Source organism: Falco rusticolus, chromosome 4, assembly GCF_015220075.1.
Source record: "Falco rusticolus isolate bFalRus1 chromosome 4, bFalRus1.pri, whole genome shotgun sequence".
Taxonomy (NCBI): Eukaryota; Metazoa; Chordata; class Aves; order Falconiformes; family Falconidae; genus Falco; species Falco rusticolus.
The window spans coordinates 72,506,694-72,527,094 of NC_051190.1; the positions used below are offsets into that span (position 1 = coordinate 72,506,694).

The 20,401-nt window shown below is 37.8% G+C and overlaps 1 protein-coding gene across 2 annotated transcripts in view; it reads right to left on the minus strand.

Annotated features, from left to right (window-relative positions):
* Nucleotides 1–20,401, minus strand: part of LOC119146880 (macrophage mannose receptor 1-like) — a 33,951-nt gene that overhangs the window by 1,022 nt on the left and 12,528 nt on the right. For both annotated transcript variants that reach the window (XM_037385217.1, XM_037385216.1), the window contains exons 12-28: nucleotides 19,802–19,929; nucleotides 18,437–18,524; nucleotides 17,709–17,853; nucleotides 15,338–15,373; nucleotides 15,076–15,239; nucleotides 14,517–14,584; nucleotides 13,504–13,604; nucleotides 13,030–13,169; nucleotides 11,643–11,757; nucleotides 10,768–10,949; nucleotides 10,016–10,118; nucleotides 8,283–8,512; nucleotides 6,210–6,375; nucleotides 4,753–4,899; nucleotides 3,592–3,708; nucleotides 2,134–2,301; nucleotides 295–324 (exon numbers count right to left, since the gene is read on the minus strand). In XM_037385217.1, coding sequence (XP_037241114.1) covers nucleotides 295–324; nucleotides 2,134–2,301; nucleotides 3,592–3,708; nucleotides 4,753–4,899; nucleotides 6,210–6,375; nucleotides 8,283–8,512; nucleotides 10,016–10,118; nucleotides 10,768–10,949; nucleotides 11,643–11,757; nucleotides 13,030–13,169; nucleotides 13,504–13,604; nucleotides 14,517–14,584; nucleotides 15,076–15,239; nucleotides 15,338–15,373; nucleotides 17,709–17,853; nucleotides 18,437–18,524; nucleotides 19,802–19,929 — 2,128 coding nt within the window. The remainder of the gene's footprint in view (nucleotides 1–294; nucleotides 325–2,133; nucleotides 2,302–3,591; nucleotides 3,709–4,752; nucleotides 4,900–6,209; nucleotides 6,376–8,282; nucleotides 8,513–10,015; nucleotides 10,119–10,767; nucleotides 10,950–11,642; nucleotides 11,758–13,029; nucleotides 13,170–13,503; nucleotides 13,605–14,516; nucleotides 14,585–15,075; nucleotides 15,240–15,337; nucleotides 15,374–17,708; nucleotides 17,854–18,436; nucleotides 18,525–19,801; nucleotides 19,930–20,401) is intronic.

A 20,401-nucleotide genomic window follows, 5' to 3' on the forward strand; every position in this document is an offset into this window, starting at 1 on the left:
TTAATTACCAAGGAGAAATCTGTCATGTCTTTGTGTCAGTCCCCCTCGTAGATCTTAGCTTGCAAAAGAAGGAGCAAAGAGGGTGTGATCCATTTACCAAAGATTTAGTTATCCAGGGATGCTTTGGTTGTCTCATAGGTAGTACTAAATTATGCTGGGAATTCATTCAATGGCAACTAAGTAAATTAAGCTCATATAAAAGACAAATAAATAATGAATATCAGTTCATAAAAAATCACAAGCATTTCTTTTCATGTCTCTTTGAAACTATTGGGAAGGAGAAACAAATCTTACCTTCCACGTTTGCAGCTGCTTTAAGAATAGCTGTCAAAGATAAAGACAAACATTTAGTCAAAATCTAAAAAGATCACATTTTCATCCTGACAGTTTCATATTAGCAAAAGGTTTGATATCCCATGCATCAAAGTTACCTCATCACTCCTCCTGGAAACACATTTGCTAAATTAACAGAGATGAAAAGGGGTGATTGTATTTTAACCTGATATTTATGGTAATAAAACTGCTGTGTTTCGCATGTTAAAGCCCCCTTCTTGCTTCTTTTTAATAATCAAAGAATCTTCAAGCACAGATAGTTTCTGACTGTTTTAGATGACTCTCTCTTCTCCACTGGTTAATAATCTTGCCCTCTTCACTGGGCCTGAATGCCTACGGAGACTGGGAACAACAAGGATATTTGACACTTTTCCTATATTGCACATAATTCATTTGAGACCCAGCAGATTTTAATTTACCCTAATTCATTTGCATCTATAATTACATTTATAAGCTCAAGCTTTCTTATGCAGTTTTCCCCAGCTGTGCAAAGAGGGCGCCATCTGCAAGATTTTTCTCGGCACTCTGGGTGCGAGCTGGATGATGGCCAGTGGGAGAGCAGATCTTCCCCATGGGCCTGGGAAGCTGCAGGAAGAGTCGGTGTGTGTGTTCCTGGTAGGAAACACCAGGAGCCCGGCTGCTGCAGCAGCAGCACAGCAAAGCATTAAGCTCCAGTGTGTTTGTGAGCACGAAGGAAATGCAGCTGTGAAAGTGTCCCTTGGAAGCACGCAAAGCTCACTGTAATGTTAATATCTGCCTGGGCTGAAAGCCCATTCTGCTGGAGAGCCTGGTGTAAGGGATATTCTCTGTACTTTGGCATTGCACGTATGGGCCACTGAGAGCCAAACCCATCAAATACAGTATGTGTTGACACTGAGTTCCTGCGTTTGATGTATCTGGTAACAGCTAGCTTTTTGTGGTGTCTATTGCTTTGACTACTCGAAGACAACTAAGAACCGCCCTAAAAGGAGAATTTTCTTTTTCATAAAATGCTCTGACACTGCTACAAATGTGTACAGATGCTTTCCCCACCAGCTGCAGCTTTGCTCTGGGAGGTGAAAGGACAGAACCTCAGAAACATCCTAAACCTCAAGGTTGCGAAACAGGACAGGAAAACTTTTTTTTCTTTTTTTTTTTTTCTTTTTTTTTTTTTTCAGAATTAACAGTTAAATGCCAAAATACCACATGGCTGTTTGGCTCACAATATTCTGATATTTCTACTTCCTGACCAAAGCAGATGGTGCTTAGTTACACAGAAACACAATATTAAAAAAACAAAACAAAACAAAACAAAACAAAAAAACACAAAACCAAAACTGCTAACTGAAACGCTTCTACTATTTTCAAAGGTCACTACACACGCTCTGGATCGTGCTTCCGTTCTGTTATTATTGCTTCATCCATCTCTTACTGGAACAGCATGTATCATAGTACAGCAAGGGAAGGAAAAGCAAATTATTGTTCCATAGAAAGTGAATACGGATGTCAAAGGGGAGCAAAACAACAAAGGAGTGTAAATTTTTTTTTTAGGAAATCTTGATCATCCTTAGTTATTAATTGAATATTCATCACACCATGCAAGAGAATCTGAAATTATGAAGCAATAGAACATGAACAGGACAGACACAAAAAAAAAAAAGATAACTCTATATATTCATATTATTTTTGTCTGAACACTGAAGCAGGTGATAAGGAAGACTGCAAATAAAGTGTTTTATTGGTCTTTTGTAGTGACCATATTGTGCTATTGCTACTGAAATAAAACCATAAACATCAAGAAAAAATATTAAAGTCACTTACTCTTTGGTTTCTTACAAATAAAACCCTTTTGGGAAGAGCAAGGAAGGACACTCCAGTAGCCAGAGAACGCAGACAGCTCCACACAGTAATCAAGCTGGTCCTTCAAGGGCTGTCCATCGGCCCAGTTGACAAAGCCTAAGGCACTGTTGTCTTGCCAAAGCAGCTGCCCTAATGTTGGAAATGTTACTAGCAATACTAATAGTTCCACGTCAAAGATCTTCACTAATGTTAGTGAATATTATCATTATTACTTTACTCAGCCTAATAAAGCAATACTGCTCTTTTAAAAAATGCTGTTTGTGATTGTTTTCTAATGTATTTTATTTCTCTTGATTCACTTTTTAAGAACTTCTCCAAATTATGATTTGCAAATTTGCCAGTCATAACAGTTTTAATTTACAGATTCCCTTATTTTTGTCTGGGGTACTGAAGTTTCAAAGCTAGGCTTTTTCATTTCAGCAGCACTCATTGAAAATCAGAAACATTTACTGTAACACAAACATATACCTAATTAAAATCAACACTTTTTTTTTTTTTCAGAAACTCCTGCTGCAAAACATTCTGAAGTATCAGTGAGTTAAAATGAATCTAAAATAATAATTCTTTCTGACTGATTGTGGATTGACACTAGTGTTGTTTTCTTCCAGGTGCTTGTTTTCCACTACACTCTCTTTCTGGTAGCCAGCAGCCTAACTTTCTCAGTACAGTGGTACAGAGAAGCTCAGTGCTGTGGGCTGTGGCTGGACCCCCCAACTCTCACGTGGGTACTCCCCAGCCATGAGAAGATGAGATCCAGCCAGGATATGTTCCCCACTGGGGCACAGGGCAAACAGGGTGGGAAAGGCTATCTCACAGATCAGGAATAGGAGATATCTTCAGGGAGGGTTGAGGTCAGGGGGACAAATAACATGCCATTGACTTGTGGTCCAATGTAAAGGACCTTGGTGACACTGCAACCATAAGCAGCTTTGAAAAATTATCATTGATTACAGCAATTCTTGGATTGTTCAAATTTAGACATGAGGCCCCATGATTGCCTCAGGTACAGACAAATGAAATTGCATGTTATATCTCACCTTTTAAAAGAACAGTATCTTCTGAGTTGTGCCTCTCAAGAGATATTCCTATCACCTCTCCACATCTTTGCTTCTGAACCACATATAGACAAGATATTTTAATTGAGGCAATCCCACATGGTGGCATCCTTTGGCAGATCCATACAACATCTAAGATCCATAACTGAAGCCCACAAATTTCTTTTCAACAGCCTTTCACACCTATTGGATAAAACCATCAACCTCCAAGACTTTTTAGATTATATACTATCAATCTACCTTTTTGTTTTTAATTAGCTTCTATTGTACTTCAGTTAGTTCCTTAAAAACAACAGTCTTATCCACATTTCTGTCCATTTAATGAAGTCTATTTGTGGTTATTTATAGAAGTTAAAACAGTTACCATTTACATTTCTGTATACTCCTATCCAAAAGCCGCTTGTCTTGCTTGTATATAAGTCTGCATGCTCTACTAAAAAGTTTGATTCAGCCAGATCTTGTACAGAAGTCAGCATACCACCTGTAAGAAAACCAACAGAAGATGACAGGAGGTATCTCCTGCCATAGAAGTCAGTGGCACAACTTAGTTACAGCCTTTCATACAGGATAAGTATAATAATAAAGCCTCTCCTGCTGGTAGGGAGTATGCAAGGATTTAAATAGAAGCCAGAAAGTAGTGTTCAGCTGTAGGGGAACAGCAAAGACTGTGACTGGTGTCACCAGAAGTGAAAGATGTGAAAGCATAGTGAAGATGATTTTTTTAAACACCAGGTGAAACACTTATTTTCAAGTGATTGGATAATACTTTTCATAGGCATTACAGATGATTATTTGTTTGTTCTTCATGGTTTGACAGGATATCATGTAGTATGTAATACTGCGCAGCAAACAAATTCACAGTTAAAATTGAAGTATTCATTTTTCTGGCAATGGTGGTCCAGGAAGAGTGCTAAGAGGATTTTAAAAGATATGAAACAAAAGGACCCATTTCTTTTCGGCAGTATAGTGCTTCCCTTTCACTGCCTCCTGAAGCATGGATGAGGTAGCTGATGATTCAGCAGCATAAGTAGAATGGTGCCAAGGAGCAGCTCGTGGTCTGGGCCAGGACCAGATGCCTCCAAGATGGGGGAGGGAAGCATTTGGGTTTGCCTTTCCCTGGCTCTGGCCACTGGTAGAGCCAGGACTTTCACGCAGTATGTGCAATCCCTTTAGGATCACACACCCTGTGTGAAAAATAAGTAATTGTTACTATATTTATTTCTTGTATAGGGAAAGGTATGGAAAAGAAGGGATAAGGCCAGAAAGAAGTTCCCTCTTTTTGTGAATGAAGAAATACAAGAAGAAACAAGCACAGCTGGAAAAACCTCAAGGAAAATTGATCACTCAGATTTCAACATAACCGAAAAATAAACAGTATCAACAGTAAAAAGTAAATGAGACATTGGTTTCCTTTTTTTAATAAGTGTAGGTTTTGCAGCATTAGTTTTCAAGACTTTTTAAAGTGATTATTTTTTTTTTTAATGTCAAGATTGAAATCCTATTTTTAGGTAAAAAAAATAATTACCTGATTGAATGCACTGAGTCACAGACTGAGCCCAGCTCATTTCATTGTCATTGAAGTTATAGCAGTGGCTTCGGAAAGGAATCCAATATATGCGATCAGATTCAGGACATTTTCCAATATCCTGTGGGGGATCAGAAGGAAGTACATCTAGAAGAAATCAGATATTATGGACGCTTTCATTCATTAGAGGTGGCAGATCTTCAGATATGAAATCAAGTTTAAAAAAACCCCTTTCTTAAAAGTTCTTGAAATATACTTCGGCATACAGTGCTAGAATTATCAGTGACTACGTCAAGAGGGCCAATGAGGAACAGAACTGCTCAGTCACAACTGAATGATTGAATGTGAGCCTGCACTCCCAACTAAATCCAACTTGAACTGTCTCAAGGATATTTGAGTGTTCAGGGGGGGTTGGTTCTAGTTTATATTGTTATAACCAAGAAATTTGTATAAATAAAAGATACATGCATTAAAAGCAGAAAAAGAGAATCCAGAAAACTCGCAAACTCTCAAGAGATTCAAATAACAATTTGATTTTAAATGGAAGTATAATCTAAAATCAGAGTTTACTGGGGAACTTCCCATTTAATATTTTCCTCAAGGTAATAATTCTTACATAAAAATTCTGAACAACTTTAACAATGCATGGAATAATCTGAATGTCATTGAATATTTGTGTAGTAGCCCCTCATTCTCCTGCAAGCAATGACATTATGGAAAGAAACAGCAGTATATATGTTTTTAAAACTAAAGTTACAAATGAATAGATAGGAAGTTCAGAGCATGGCCTGGAAAAGAAATTAAAGAAAAACTACACAAAAACAGTTCAAAAGAAAAATAATTTCCATTAAGTCTGTGTCACCAGAGCTAATACTGGTTGCTCTAGTACAAATGGGAAAGCAAAAAGGTTTAGTCCCATCCTAAGTGTTGCCTGTAGCTTTCAATTTGTAGTATTCCTTAGTGACACCTGCAGAATCAGTATGAAGTATGAAACATTGTTTGGGCCAATAACAGACTTTTTTCCCCAGATAGAACTCTTCCTCCTTTCCCCGGTTTTTAAAATCTAATAACACTGAAACCATAACCAGTGTATGAATGCTGCTTATGGTGAAGGAACTGTATTTGTTTTATACTTCCCACAAAATCCCCGTCAGCAAGAAGTTTTATGTTCTAGACTTGAAGTGAAATGTTTAATACTCCCACAATCTCTGTTCTGTCTGCTTGTGGCATAGGAGAACTTCTACTGCAGTTATCACCCTAGTCTAGTAAAATGGCATTATCTTGTCTGATAAATGACCACATCATAAAAATAAAACATTGTTCATGCAAAATAAAGGTACTAACATTACAAACTCAGTCTTATTATTCCCTAATACATACTTAGAAATCTGTATTTCAGTCAAAGCAGATAGAGCAAGGTTTCTGCCATAAAACTGAAAGCCATCGCCATAGCTTACCCTCAGATTTTTTGCAGGCAGGAAAATGTTTTTCATTGCAAGGTGCTGTTTTCCAGGTCCCACGGAGCTCTAGATAGACACAGGCTATTTTCTGTTTTGGTTCTCCATAGGACCACTTTGAAAAATTTATTTTCCTTTTATCAATCCATCTGTCATAGCCATGACTCTAAAATTGAAACAGACAACATAATTTTTGTACACTCTCATCTGCTGTTTCAGGTGAGTGGATTTATACAAATGCAGACTTTCACAGTGACATGTAGAGCTCAGTTTGTATATCTGTTCTAGTACTGTTAAAATATTAATTGAATCAGGACCCAGCAATGTGAAAGTAAGACAGAGCAGTATCACTCCCATGCTGAAACAGCCCACAAAGGTGTTTTGAAGGCCAAATGATGCTTGCTGTGCACTGCTGGTGCTCAGTCCCTTGTCAGGCACCATCGTGAGGTGGAATCATGGTCTAAGAGGATTCAGATCACCATGAAGAGCAATACAACCATAGGAACATGAAACTTGTGGAAAGCTCAGGTGGAAGTGGGTCTTGGAGTTGGCTGTCAAACAGGGACTCTAAGCTCAAGTACAGTTCTGAGGAGAAACATTCAGGAGTAAACTGCAGTTATCACTATGAAAAGTCTGAGAAAATATTTGGTTTGTAAGAAGCAAAAGAGAAATATTCAGAAGCAGGAAGTCTTGAGTCTTTGTTTAGTCTCCCCCTGCCCCCTTTTTTTCCCCAGGAAGAATCAGAATAATTACAAGGAACTGGGGACAGATCTAGACAGTCTGTTGGTGCCATTAAGAACTGGGGGATAAAATATGATCTCTCTCTAGTGTCTACATGTATCAGGAGGTCAGATACACAAGTTCCTCCTGACCTCAGCACCATCAGGGCAAGATCATTGCCTGGGGAGCAGGAGGAACCAAGAAGCTTTACTCTGCAAAAGAAAAGGACCAGGAGAACATTTGGTGTTTCAAACTTGCTTGTCATGGAATTTTATCTACTTTCTAAACCATGTTTCTAACTGTAAAAACAAAAAAAAATTGATATCAAGTGAAATTAAACACTATTATATTTTTTTGGATAGAGTTGTCCTGTGGATTTGTGCAAGTGGGAGGATTCATGTCAAAGCTGGTGACTTCTAGTCACACATATATTCTCAGACAAAGCATTTTACCTGTTAGGGAGAGGTACCGTTAAAATCATTGAAATGCATGTTGTTCAATAACAAGTTCATTCTCAGACAATGTAGCCTTCTAGGAGGCTTTATCAGAGTGCTGCTGCATCATATAATCAGAAATGCTATTTTTACAGAACATTTATTGTAAGATCTCCCTAGAGATACTAAATTTCAGACATGTTTTGCTGTGTTATTTATCTGTGCAGAATCACAATTAATAAAAACAATCACTAGTTAAGAAGATTATTACTGATGAAAGAACTTTTTTTATATTATCAAGGTATTTTAGCCATCTGAAAGGACAATGCAATAGAAACATGATATTTAGATGCATTGAACAGCTACATATTCACTAGAAAACGTGAAGCTCATTTTGGCACTCAGCCACAGAGTTAGTAAGACTGACTCAAGTGTTGCCTTACACAGTGGTGGACCTGGGTCTCTGAATCCACTTTTTCTGGTACAATATAGCTTTTACTACTTTTAATCTTTGGGACTTAGCAGGTATCAGAATGAGGGTGTTCAGAGGCACATAGTATGTCCTGTGAGCTCTTCTGTACAGCTGCCAATGATCGTGAGGGACTAGACTTAATGACCTTGTTGGTCCTGTTCAGTAGAATTCAGCTTTCCTAAAAATGGCCACCTGAAAGTTACCCAGATAGTTTAACCTAAAAGTCTAAGACTCCCAAAGAATTAGTAGAGGCCAGCACTGTCAGAGGTTCCCATCCTTCTCCGTTGCCTAAAACGGAATAATTATTTAAGACGGATGAAGTTAAATGGAGTGAGTGCTGTCCACCAGTCCTAGGTTCCTAAATCTACTCATGCTACAGTTCTGCCTGCGGATAGTAATCCAGTCAACAGCATTAAATTGCTCCACCAGTGAATTTATTGATCTTACCACATTGCTGTTGAGCCCAATCCATAAGGGTCCTCCATATCGTGCTGCCTGCAGCAGCAGGAATATATTACTGTAATGATCAAAAATGCTGGCAAGCTCTGAAGATCTCTTCTTGCAGGCTTTTCTTGCTTCTTCCCAATTCATTTTAGAAGGAATGATTAAATAGGTGCTGTTACCATAATGGATGAAACCAGAATCTGGGGCAATTGTGGAACGGAACAGTTCAGGCTCTGAAGGAAAGAAGTGTAAATTTGAGAGGAAGGGGAGAAAACAGTCAAAAATTACTAGCTGCCTGAATATCAGCATTACTTTTGAGTAACAGTTGAATATAGTGTGGCAGCACAAGCATCAGGTAAAAGCATTTCTTATTTAAAACACAGGAGACATTTTTTAATGGTAACTTGGAATTATTTTTAACTATAGCATAAAAAGTGTATTCAGGGATTAGGAAGAGGCAGAGAACACTGTGTGTATCTAGACTTACACTGCACCAGATGAAATTTTGTGAATACTGGTTATACAGTGATGTTCCCCCCAGAGCTCTCTAGGTCCCCCTCCTGCAGTGCAGGTGAAATTCCTCCCACCCACAAGCATGGTGCAGGATCTCCACACCATTTCAGTCTGAAAATAGGAGTGAATTTCATTCTAAACACAGTTTGTGACTCTGCTGCTGCTTCTTTCCCACGTAGGATGAAGTGAAAAAGGAAACTGTAGCTGTACCTAAAATGATACATGTGGAAGCAGGAGACAAAGACCTAGAGCTAGTGATGGGGACAGACAAAAGGACAAAAACTGCCTTTGTGTTCAGTCAGTGTCAAGGATGCCCTGATAGTTGTTTTTGCTAGTGACGCCCAGATGCAGCTTTCTGCACTTGCACAAGGCAGAGCTATGAAACATCTGGCGCAGCTGTGGCTTCTTCCCCTATTTTTACTTGCTGCTTAGCAGTTCCCTGTTCCTATTTCTGTGGATCTCTGCAGTGTAGCTGCACTCCAGATGTATCTCTCACCCTGAGGATACACAAAGAAAACTAGAACTTTTGCCCTTCTGATTATTGCTGATCTTGTGATATAAAAGCATTGCTAAGGACTGATGAGCATACTAACCAGTCTGACTGACTGTAGCTAACCCCCCAGTGGAGGATGTGTGAGGATTCTTCTCGTGAGGAAGGGTTAGATCTGGGGGTGGGAAAGCGTCCTTTAGTGTTTTATCTGCATAACTAAGATGCCTGTGGTGCAGGTCACTGATGGATTTGTCTTTATGCATTGTATTTGTGTAATAACCTGAGTCAGATACCTTTATCTGTGCCAGCTGGGTAAAGCACAGGTGGGTAAACTATTATGTCAATAGAGAAGAAATGCATTTTGAAGGCACAATTTTTCTAACAACCTGTTTTGGGCACTTGCATCACAACAAGGCAGGTGAATCCTGCCTTTGAAGTGTCTGCTCACCACGTGCAGGCACTTGATTTAAGCGTAGGCGTCTGCAGGGTAGGTGAAGTGAGCCTCTGTGAGTGCTGGTGCATATGCTGGTAGGGAAAAGGCTGTAAATCCAAAACTTTTTTATAATCTTTATCCCTGAGCGGGTTCTGTGTCTGGAATTCCTGAGCTGGGAAAGCAGCCCTGCTTCCCTCACACCAGCTGCTACAGGCACAGCTGGGCAGTTACAACTGAGGACTCACAGTCAGATTTTTCAGGAAATCTCTTCCAACAAAGGCGGCAAAAAATAAAACTTACTGCTGTCCATCTGGCAAATATAGCTTTTGTTATGCTGGCAGTCAGTGATTTCCCAGTACCCTGCTTCATCTACAGATCTTGTTGTCATTGCAATACAGTCAGTCTAGGGAAAATTTAAAAAATGAAATTAAAGCTAACAAAGTGCAAAATGTCTGGCAAATTAATAGAAATTAGTTTGAGGAGACAAAGTTAATAGATTTCTTTCCTAATTTTCTGGCTTTTGTTTTCATTTATTGTTTCTTGGAAGTGAAACATGATATTATATATACAAGCAAATGAACCTTCCTTGGCAGGTTACTGCAAGAAATTTTGTCAGTTTATTAAAATTGCTTGGAGTACACCAAAGCTATTTTTATGATGTATTTTATGGTAATCTGTACTGAATTTGTTGAACTTGCATTTGAATTCATGCTGTGCAAGGAAAAACAATAAAGCAAAGTAAAAATTCGAGCTAATAATACTGAACATTTCCAGTAAAATCTAATAATTCTAATAACTTTCATTCTAGCAGTAATTATAATACAGCACTCTTCTTGTTCAGTCTGGACTTCTGCAAAGGAATGACAGTAAGTGTAGACTCTGAAGAGGCCTATTAATCTGTGGGTACAGCTATAAAAACTCGATCTCTGAAATATTCCGTTGCCTTCTGCTTTAAGCCATTGAAATACAGGATCCTAGCTGAGACAGAAGTCAGTCAACTAACCTTGAGTACATTATCTAAATTACGCATTTTCTGAGTTTTTTCTGTTTACCTGTATTGTAATATACTTCCCATCAATGTACATGTATTCATCTCTAAATCGGACTTGTCTTGCCCAATTTGAGTAGTCAAAAAAGCTTCCATCTGTCCAAAGATATGTGCCGTCATGGTTAATGTCGTTCAGTCCGATCCACGTTTCATTGGCAACATCCTTTAATTGCAAGGTAAAGAAGGCTATTAAAAAAAAAAAACATCAGAAAGAGAGTAGCCGAGGAGTTGCCTTTCTTCAAATTGTGTAAAGCAAATTCCAAATAAAACAACCAATCAACTTTTAAAAATATTGGAAATAGCAAATTCAGTATTGTTAGACTATGAATTAAGAATAAAAGAGGAAAATTAAAATGAGTAATTAACTGAAGCAATTCGATTTCATTAAGAAAAGTATCATAAAAATCATAAAAATGATATAGACTTCTTGGAAATAGAGAGATTAGGGCTAGAAGTGACTTCAAAATGATTGATCAGTTTTCCCCAAGGTAGCATCAACACACATGTAATTTCTAGTAGATGTTTGTTTGCTGTCTGACTTGACTATTCTGTGGACATCTAATTACTATTTATTATTTTTATATTACATATATATAATATATATTATATGTAATTTTATATATTTATATAATTACTATATATTATTACTCCTGTTTATCCCATCTTCCAAGGCCATTAAGAACAGATTATTCTATTCCCTATACATGATGCTTTTGCCAAAAGATGGGAAGTGTCATATCTCACTCCACTCTTCTCCCTGGATCAATCAGCTCAGGGTCTTCCTTTGTAGGTTATGCTGTTTAGATCTAGAGGCTAGTTCGACTGTTAGATGAAACGTGCTGGCTTCATACTTAGCACCAAAAGGCTCAGATGCCTTACCTTGCACTTGCTCATTGTGTATAGAGGCCAAATTTCCCCCTAATTCTATACAATCACTTCTTGCAGAGTGCCAAGTCAGTCTCTCTTCTCCTCTGGACCCAAATATTTTATAACACTGGGGGGAGAGTAAAGGATTAGACAAAATTTCAGGTGTCAAAGAGTCTTGAAACCATTGGTTTTGATTAATTCAGTTCTAGTCCCTGCATGTAAAAAGCAGCAGATGGGGGAAGCTACTGAAACGTGAATATTTTCAGCCAGCAAGAAGTGGACCCAGCTAATCACAGCGATGCCTGTGCAGCACCTACAAACCTATGGATGGTTCAGGGTTAGTGCTGGGCAAGAGTGGGCAGCCTCCAAAAGCCTTTGAGGAATTAATTAGATATCCAATGTGCACAAGTAGAGATTTCAGGTCACGCCACTGAAAAGTAGAATTTTTGAGGGACCGAAACTACTTCCTGATCAGGAACGTAATTTGGGGCAGGTATCTCTCAGGTCAAGTTCTTGAGTTCTTGTGTGTGTGTGTGTGTGCGTATATATATATATATACATACACCATCACCACCCAGACTTAGTACTAAAGCCTGAGCCTCTGTGAGCACTCAGCGTGAGCTGAACAGTGTGAGGAAGAAATGCTCTTTTGTATGGTGTATTAGTATCCCATAGGGATTTTTCCTTAATATCCGTGGAAAAAGTGGGTTTTGTGGTTGTGTATGTTCTGAGGGACAGAAGACATGGCTTTTAACTGGCATATGCTGTTTCTCCCTTTTTATGCCTGTTGAATGCATAACAACTTTTGCTATTGATTGCACTGTGGGATTCATTTGTGATTTTCTTTTGTTTGTTTGTTGGTTTTTGTTTTTTTCATTCACATGGCCAGGTGTACTTTTGATTAAGTTAGCAAAACCAATGCTTGCTTGTTTTCTGTATTTGATTTGACATTTATTGCTGTTTGTGTTTCTCATTTTAAAATGAGTTGTTGTGATAACCAATTACATATGAAAAGTGTGACCTTGCATTTTTTAATCTCAGTGTTGCTCAGAAAAAGGGGCTTACACTTACAGGTAAGGATAATGGAACAGGATTTCCATGCAAGTAAGTGTGCCTAAAATAAACAGAAAATTTTAGAAACTGTAAAAGTAACTATGGCTAAGGGCACAAGAACATTTACAAAAATTATAATTTAAAATATTCAAATTCACCTTTGTTTTTTAGATTAGAGGCAGACTTGCCAACACAAAAAACTGCATACACTGCTAATTAGAATACCTCTTAATAAACCGGTGTATAAAGTGAGAGGTTTCACATAGTGAGATAAAAAAAAAAAAAGGTATTTCTTTCCTCTACCTATAGCAAATCTGCTAAATAAGGCTGAGATTTGTTACTGCACCTTATTGTTAAACAAAAGCCAGGTTTCAGGACACCCTCCCAGAGGTGGAAGTACAGTAGGAGCAAATCCTGAGTAGGTTGAATTATGCCTTTCGCAGATGAAGTAATTTTTCACAGCACAGCTTATATCTTTCCAAAATCCTGTAAATAAATGGAATACAGAGAATCACTGCCTGGAACTCTCATACCACCATTACAGCAGTCAACCCCAGACAGTATTTGTAAAGCAGAAATGAATGAAACCTTCTGGAGGCAGGTGAAAGTTGCTATGTACACATTTACCCACACATACTCCCTCTGTGGTATGTTTGTCTCCTAATAGCGATGGCATGGTTTAAAACCATGCCATGAAAAACTGTCAGCATTGTTGAACTATCTATTTGTGGGATAATCTCAAATTCAAATATGTAGCAAACATTTTGGATTTTGATGCTGAATTTTCAACCAAATACTTCTTTGTTGCTATTTTACTCACCAAAGTTTCTTGACATTATCACACAGTGTTTGTCATTATTTGCAAAACTGGGTTCGTTTGGAGCCCAGGCAACATAGTTCACTGGAGTGTCATCCAACCATCTGAAAGAAAGAAGGGGACAGTGGCTGCTGGACAGACATCTCCAGCAGTCATTTAGCTACAGTGTCTGTCTAGGTAAAGGGCTAAGCAGAGCATTAGTAGTGACCAGAGGGCAAAGGCTCTACATATACTGGAGAGGACGTATCCATAACTTTATTGCTGCTTTTTATCTATTTAGTACTATCACATTCAAATTCTATCAGCATCCCATTTCGCCCAAGGTTGGATAAATAACATCATACTTCGAGCAAAGACTTCTTTATGGTCTGGGCAAGACAGAAACTGCAAGATCTCACCAGTGCATGGATTTCCTTTTCATCCCAGAAACGTGTTCTCTTGGAAGCCTTCTACAAACAAATTTCCAAAACGGGTTCCCTACCAGCAATTTCAAAAAGCTGTTGGGTGAGATGTTGCTTACACTTCTTGTTTCCAGCTCCCATAACTTGAACTACTGGGATTAATCTGGTTAAACTCTTACATTCATATTTTATCAAAACCTCCTGGGCTTACTCTGTAGCCACTGCAGATTTGGTCAGAGTTAATCTCATCCTAAAGTTGATGTCTAAAGTGAATCAGGCGATTAACTACCTAATATTAGCTGCTGCTTCTCACTACCTGTGAAGGGTCACCTCGGTGTTTAACTCAGATCTCTCAACATAAGACATTAAGTGAAATGAATCTTAGCTGTGAACTTCTATTGGTTATGCTTTCCCAGATTTGGAAGGAAAACACATTACTCTGCTTAAATATAGGAGAACTTGACACTTCTGATCTGAGATTTCTCTTGAAATCTACCCAGAGGTCAGTTGCACAATAGTTTCCAACTCTTAAAATGAAAGCACACACGAATGCTCCCATAGAGTGAGATGAAATTGCTGTCATTTGTTGTTCATTATCAGTTTTCCTTTACTCACCTGAATTTCTGATCAAAGCTGACAACTAAGCCAATGAAATATGTTTCCCCTCGGAGTTTTGTGTAAGTCTAAAACAAAAGCAATTAACAGTTAAGCACAAAACAGTTCCTCAACATCAAACAGAAACCTGGAAGCCCATTAACCATGCCTGTGATTTATTTTTTCTTTCTTTCAGGATTTGAGCCTCAGGTAAGAACATTTTCGGTTCAGACCCAGGTTTCAAGCAGGCAACAGGGATATGGGGAACATCCTGGAGTGAGGAGCCTACTGAACAGGAAAGCCATAATCACTATGCTGAACATACCGTAGAAGAGCTGAGCTACTTGGGCCTGTACTGTGCTTTGTGGCACCTTTAACATTTGCATGCCTTTTTCCTCTGCTTACTAAAAGCGATAGTGATTTTCTTATACAGGTCCTGAACAAGTATATTGTTATATAAGCCAGTAATGTAGGACAATAGCTCAAGACTCAAGCTTACATAAACAGATAGGCTGTTCCCTTTGTTTTATCAGCTGCTCTGCTTCATAATTTGATTATCATTAACAGGCTCAGTGCTTACATATTTCCATAGAAACTGTCTTTCACTTTCATTCTCAATGACAACAAGATCTGCAAAGTTCTTCTGACAGACTCTCCGTGCTTCTTCCATATGGACAAGTTCTCTGCTGAAATAGTACTGCTTATCTTCATATATTATCCATCCATTATCAGTGACTTGATATTCTGAAAGATAAAGAATCATATATTACATTTATATTTGGACTGTACAATGCCTTAAAATTATACAGTAAACTTTTCTTTGAAAGAGAAAAAAATCCTACCAAATTTGTAGTTCGGTTCAGGTTTTAGAAGTGAACCTGTGAAATAAAAGATCATCATGAGCAATATTGCAAATTCAGAAAAATCCAGAAAGATTTGCTTTATGTAGTTGCAAATTCTTTGTATAGCAAAAGAGGGGGGAGAAAAAACCCCAAGCTATGAATCATGTAATGCATTTTCAGGATTTTAGAGCATATACCACTGGACTACATTAAAAATGTGTATAATTTAGAAAAATTCATCTAGTGAAAAATATATATCTTTAAAGCATATATGTCTCTCCAAAAGCACTGTATTAAACAATACAGGATGCATATAAACACATTACAGATGAAATTCATATCAGTTTGAAAATTTATTAAGTATTTTTACTTTAAAATAAATTAATAAATAAATGAAAAATATTTTTTTACTTAAAAATGCCATACTATTATTATTTTTTTTATATATTCCTGGGACTATAGTCAAACAACATATTCCAACCAATATAGTAAGCTCTCAAACTCACCTACACAGTAGTGAACTATTTACAAGTACTGAAAGCTTAATGCTGATATTTTGTTAATACCATACATCATTCCTAGCATCTCAATACATTCCTCCTATCCCAGTGGCTTAGCTTTTGCTAGGAAGGTCTGTTTTTAACAGTCCTGCAGAGTCAGCAGATGCTAAACCCAGATTTCTGCTTAGAGGATGGACCAGGTGGAAGCAATTAACCTGTTGCTATTTCCAGAGCCAGCTATACTGGTAGCTCTGTTTTCATTTGGATGCCTGTTACTTTGTTCTTCACAAAACCTACTAATTCTGTTCTTAGCTATCTCTATTTCTTCTGTGGTTTGATAGAGAGGAACATATTATTAAAGAAATGACAGGAACAGTTATATGAGAAATAAGCAGACAAATGAAAAAGCAATCAAAATTCTTCTGTTGGGAGATTTTAAATATTTTCTTCCTAAGTATTTAGTAAAAAATATTATTCAAATGTCTTCACAATGAATTTATGTGCTTCACTTGATTTTGAATTTTTTTTTAATTCTAATTATAACATTCTTTTTTTTTCCAAAAGATAGAGTAGCTTAAGTAAATATGTGTCTTAAGTGAGTATGAGGGAATTAAAATCTGAGCATCTGTCCTCTCACATTGATTATTTTAGAATCTAGATTCACAATAACAATAATCTAATTATTTTGTATTTTTACATTTGAAGGGTCATCTAGGATCAAGATAAAATGATCAGAATCTTTATTTTATGGTTTCTGAACTCCTCCTGAGTAATCTCACCAAGAGTAGAGATCCACATCTGTGCAGAGGAGCATGCTCAGCCCACCAGAGAGGGCTGTGCAGGATGTCTTGCTTCAAGCTGGTATGCAGAAGTCACTGGTTTGACGGTGCATTTGTATGACTAATCTACCCACCAGGGAACAGTGATTCTTCCTTTTTGGTTAAGCAACTTTTCAATGTTAGCACGGTGCCTTATTTGCTGTTCAAGGGTAACAGTTTGTTGGCAGAGCCATCAAATATTAGATGTACTTAGTGTTTTTTATATAACTACTTCTCCCTTCCTTTCTCTGTTGTGCTTCCCACAAGCTCCCTGCATGCATCCAACTTTCTTTTCAAGAAGCTTGTAAGACTCTCTTCTGCTCCATGGAGATGCATACACGTACTCAGTTTACAACCAGGAAGAAGGGATGTAAAAGTAGGACTAAGTAAGCAAAATGAGTTCTTTCCTCACGGGTTGTCAGTGGAGGTCCTCAGCCCATAAAGACCCTGTCTCCTGCTGGCAGGCACCCTGATGCACGTCCATCGGGTCCTTCCATGCCCTGGCCCCAGGTGCAGGAGTCCTGTCGCTAGGGCCCTGACTTCCAGGCAAAGCTGGTGGATGCAGGAGTCCTTCAAGGCTACACCAGCCTCTATTTTTGATCTCTTTTTCAGTGTTGCTGGTTCCTGTAGCAACTGATCCCTCTCTTTGGTTCCCATTATTCATTTCACAGTGGGAAGCAAAGCTTTTTTCTCTTTTGTACAGAGAGTTTTAATGTCCTGCATCTTTGGCTTTCCTGGGTAAGCCTGAAGCAGATAGACATACAGGGAGGAAATAAAAGGAAAGGGTGTAAGTTCCTTTGCCTTGCAAATTTGTTCAACCCTTGGCAGAAAGAAAGGCAGAGATGAAGTAATAGGGACATCTTTAACTTCCTGGATCTGAGTACAATTGAAATATCTCAATTCATTCCTCTTGCTTTATGTGTTGCCTTCACTGCAACCGGTTTTAAAATTAACAATTCCCAGTATCTATCTTCTCTTCAATTTGTTTAAATCCATACAATTTGCTTTTGAACTTGGCTTTATCGCTCCAATTAAATGGGGAAGTAATCATACCTTTTTTTGTTTCACAAATCCAATTAAGTAAATGTTCACAGTACAAGTCATTCCAGCGCATTTGAGGTGATCTATTAAACATAACACAGTGTTCAATTTCTTTATGGTTGTTGGGTTCATCGTCATCCCAGTTCTCATAAATTACCTGTGTTGGAAATACATGTCAATTACTATGTGATTCGAGCTGAGTAGAAGTAATTGAGATTGCCTTTGTTACACAGTTTCAGGATCTCATCATCTCAAGTACCTTGTTTATGGGATCAGTAGGAGTTCAGATAGGTCTGAGGGGGCTGTGAAAGTCATGCTGATCAGCTCAATTTCCCCATCACTCCCTGGAGAAGGTGTAAGGATTGTACAGTATATAAAAGTATGTGTCTCCTGGAGGAAAAACTGATGGGTGGAGGGAGTTGTGTTTATTTTGCTTTGTGAAAGATGGCAACCTGACTACAGCAGTGCCTGATCTGGGATGCTGTGAAGGTCTAAAAGCACGGACTTTAGAAGATGGGATGTAACATGGTGCCAGGGATCAAACAGGCAATTTTGTACTTCCATTAGTGTGTTAAGACAGTGTCATCACTAAGCACTGCAGCTGTTCAGCTGATGGATAAAGGGCTGCCGTGTACCTGCCAAAGGTCTAAAAAAGATTGGAAAAAAAGGCATAAAGAGATGAAAATCTATATAATCTAAAGGACAGGAAGTCAACTAGTATCCAGCAAATAAGTACTCACCGGGGAACCATCAATCCAGGCAAATCCTTCATCAGGATTTAAGAGAAACAAACCGATCCAGAAAGCCTGAGTGTGCAGTCCTTTATACCTAAAATAAATCATACAACATAGATACATCAGTGTAGAAGGAGATGACATGATATAAATGCTGGAAAGCATAGAAACATGCTGCTTTCTGTCACATCTGAATCGCGAGCTGCTCCTTCACGTTGGTCCATAGCCAGGCTCACCGCCTGCACTCTGTCAAGAGGTTTGGTGGGGACAAGACTTGTCATATTCAAATATAAGTTAAAGGATAAGTGATGTGACACGGATCTAGCTCAGCTTCCGCCCTTATGGCTGCAACATAGCTCTTGGCTATAGCAGGAGTTCACATCAGAGGCTTTAGCAAAATTAAAATGTTGATAGAGAGCTGTAATACAGTTTAACTAATGAAAAATAGTGAAAATTTGGTTTTCATCTGCTTTGAATTCCTTCTTGGCACTTCCTATGTAGTTTCTTTAATACTTCATGCTATTCATCTTGTACCTACGGACCAGATAAAATGTAGTCCTTTTTCATTCAGTACATAACACAAAGGTTTCATAGCCTAAAACAGAGACTAACAGACAAATGAAAACACATTCAGCTTCTCACAATACTGAAAATAAAATGAAGAGTGAAATCACAAAAACTTTTTTATATGAAAGTTTTAAATCTATTTGAGAAAAGATTCACACCACTGTGTGAAAGAGTTTTGGTTAAATAGCTATATATTATGTGCCACTGACATATCTTGACATTACAGAATGCAATCAGGCTATAGTGGTCTAACTTTGGGGGCAAATAATGGCATAATCTTTACATTTCAGGTGAGACATAGCATTTACAGTGCAAAAAAATTCAATTAAAATTGATTCCTGTTTGATTTCAGGAGTCTTCAGTTAATAGTCAGAAAATTACCACATTATGTGTTTTGGTTTACATTAACAGTAATTCAAGGTTGTTTTTTTTAATACATTGATTAAAATATGAATTGCGACCAGTTAAAAAAAAGAAGGCACAGTTAGAGCTGAACATCTTATTGTCTCCCTTTTGGGAGGGGGACTAACATGTATAAAGTTGATGAAATCTGGAGAACAGCCTTGATAAAAACCTCTGATGGAAATACAAAAAATACCAAAGCCTCTTTCAAATACTAAAGATTTTCTTTTTGAGAAAGCAATGTTTCAGGATGATATTTTCAGATGAAACATTTCCATTTTAATTTAAAATGTGTTTGTGTTTATTCACTCACTTGCCCAGCTCCCATTATATTTTGATGGAATTCTTACATAATTCTTATGTAGCATGAACATGAAAAAGAATAGTTGTGCAGGTACTTACGATGCTAATTGCCATAACAAAATTTGATCTTCTCTTGTATTGATTGTGACCAGATTTCCTCCTATTTCTCTACAAAATTCTTCTGCCTCAAACCAAGACTTCTTATGGTTTCCCTCTCTCACAAAAAACTGTTGAGGAGAAAAAAAGTAAAAATAAATTACTAAATGTGCAAAGTTTAGCATATAAAAACATATGTAATTAAAATCAGTATCACTTCAACACCCCTTTATTCTTGAATAAGACAACATAACATCTGTCAAGACTTGTCATATCATACATTAGTTATCTAAAGTATTTTTTTTCTTAGCATCATCTATTTTAAAGTAAGGCAAGAGTACCATAAGTGTCTGAGGAGAACAAAGGATATCACAATGTACAGAGAAGGAAAAAATAATTTATAGCTTAGTTGGAATGTTGACCACTGAAAGGGTCAAAGAAAGATGGAATAGCTCAGTTGTGGTGTTCTGCAGTATAAAGCAGGAGTTTTTTGTGAAATGGAAGGTAGAGGGAAAATCAGTAGGTTGGAATAGAAAAGATAGTACGGACGGGGAAAGCTGTTTGGCAAGGTGCTGACCTGGCTGAGGAAGCGAGTTTTGTGTG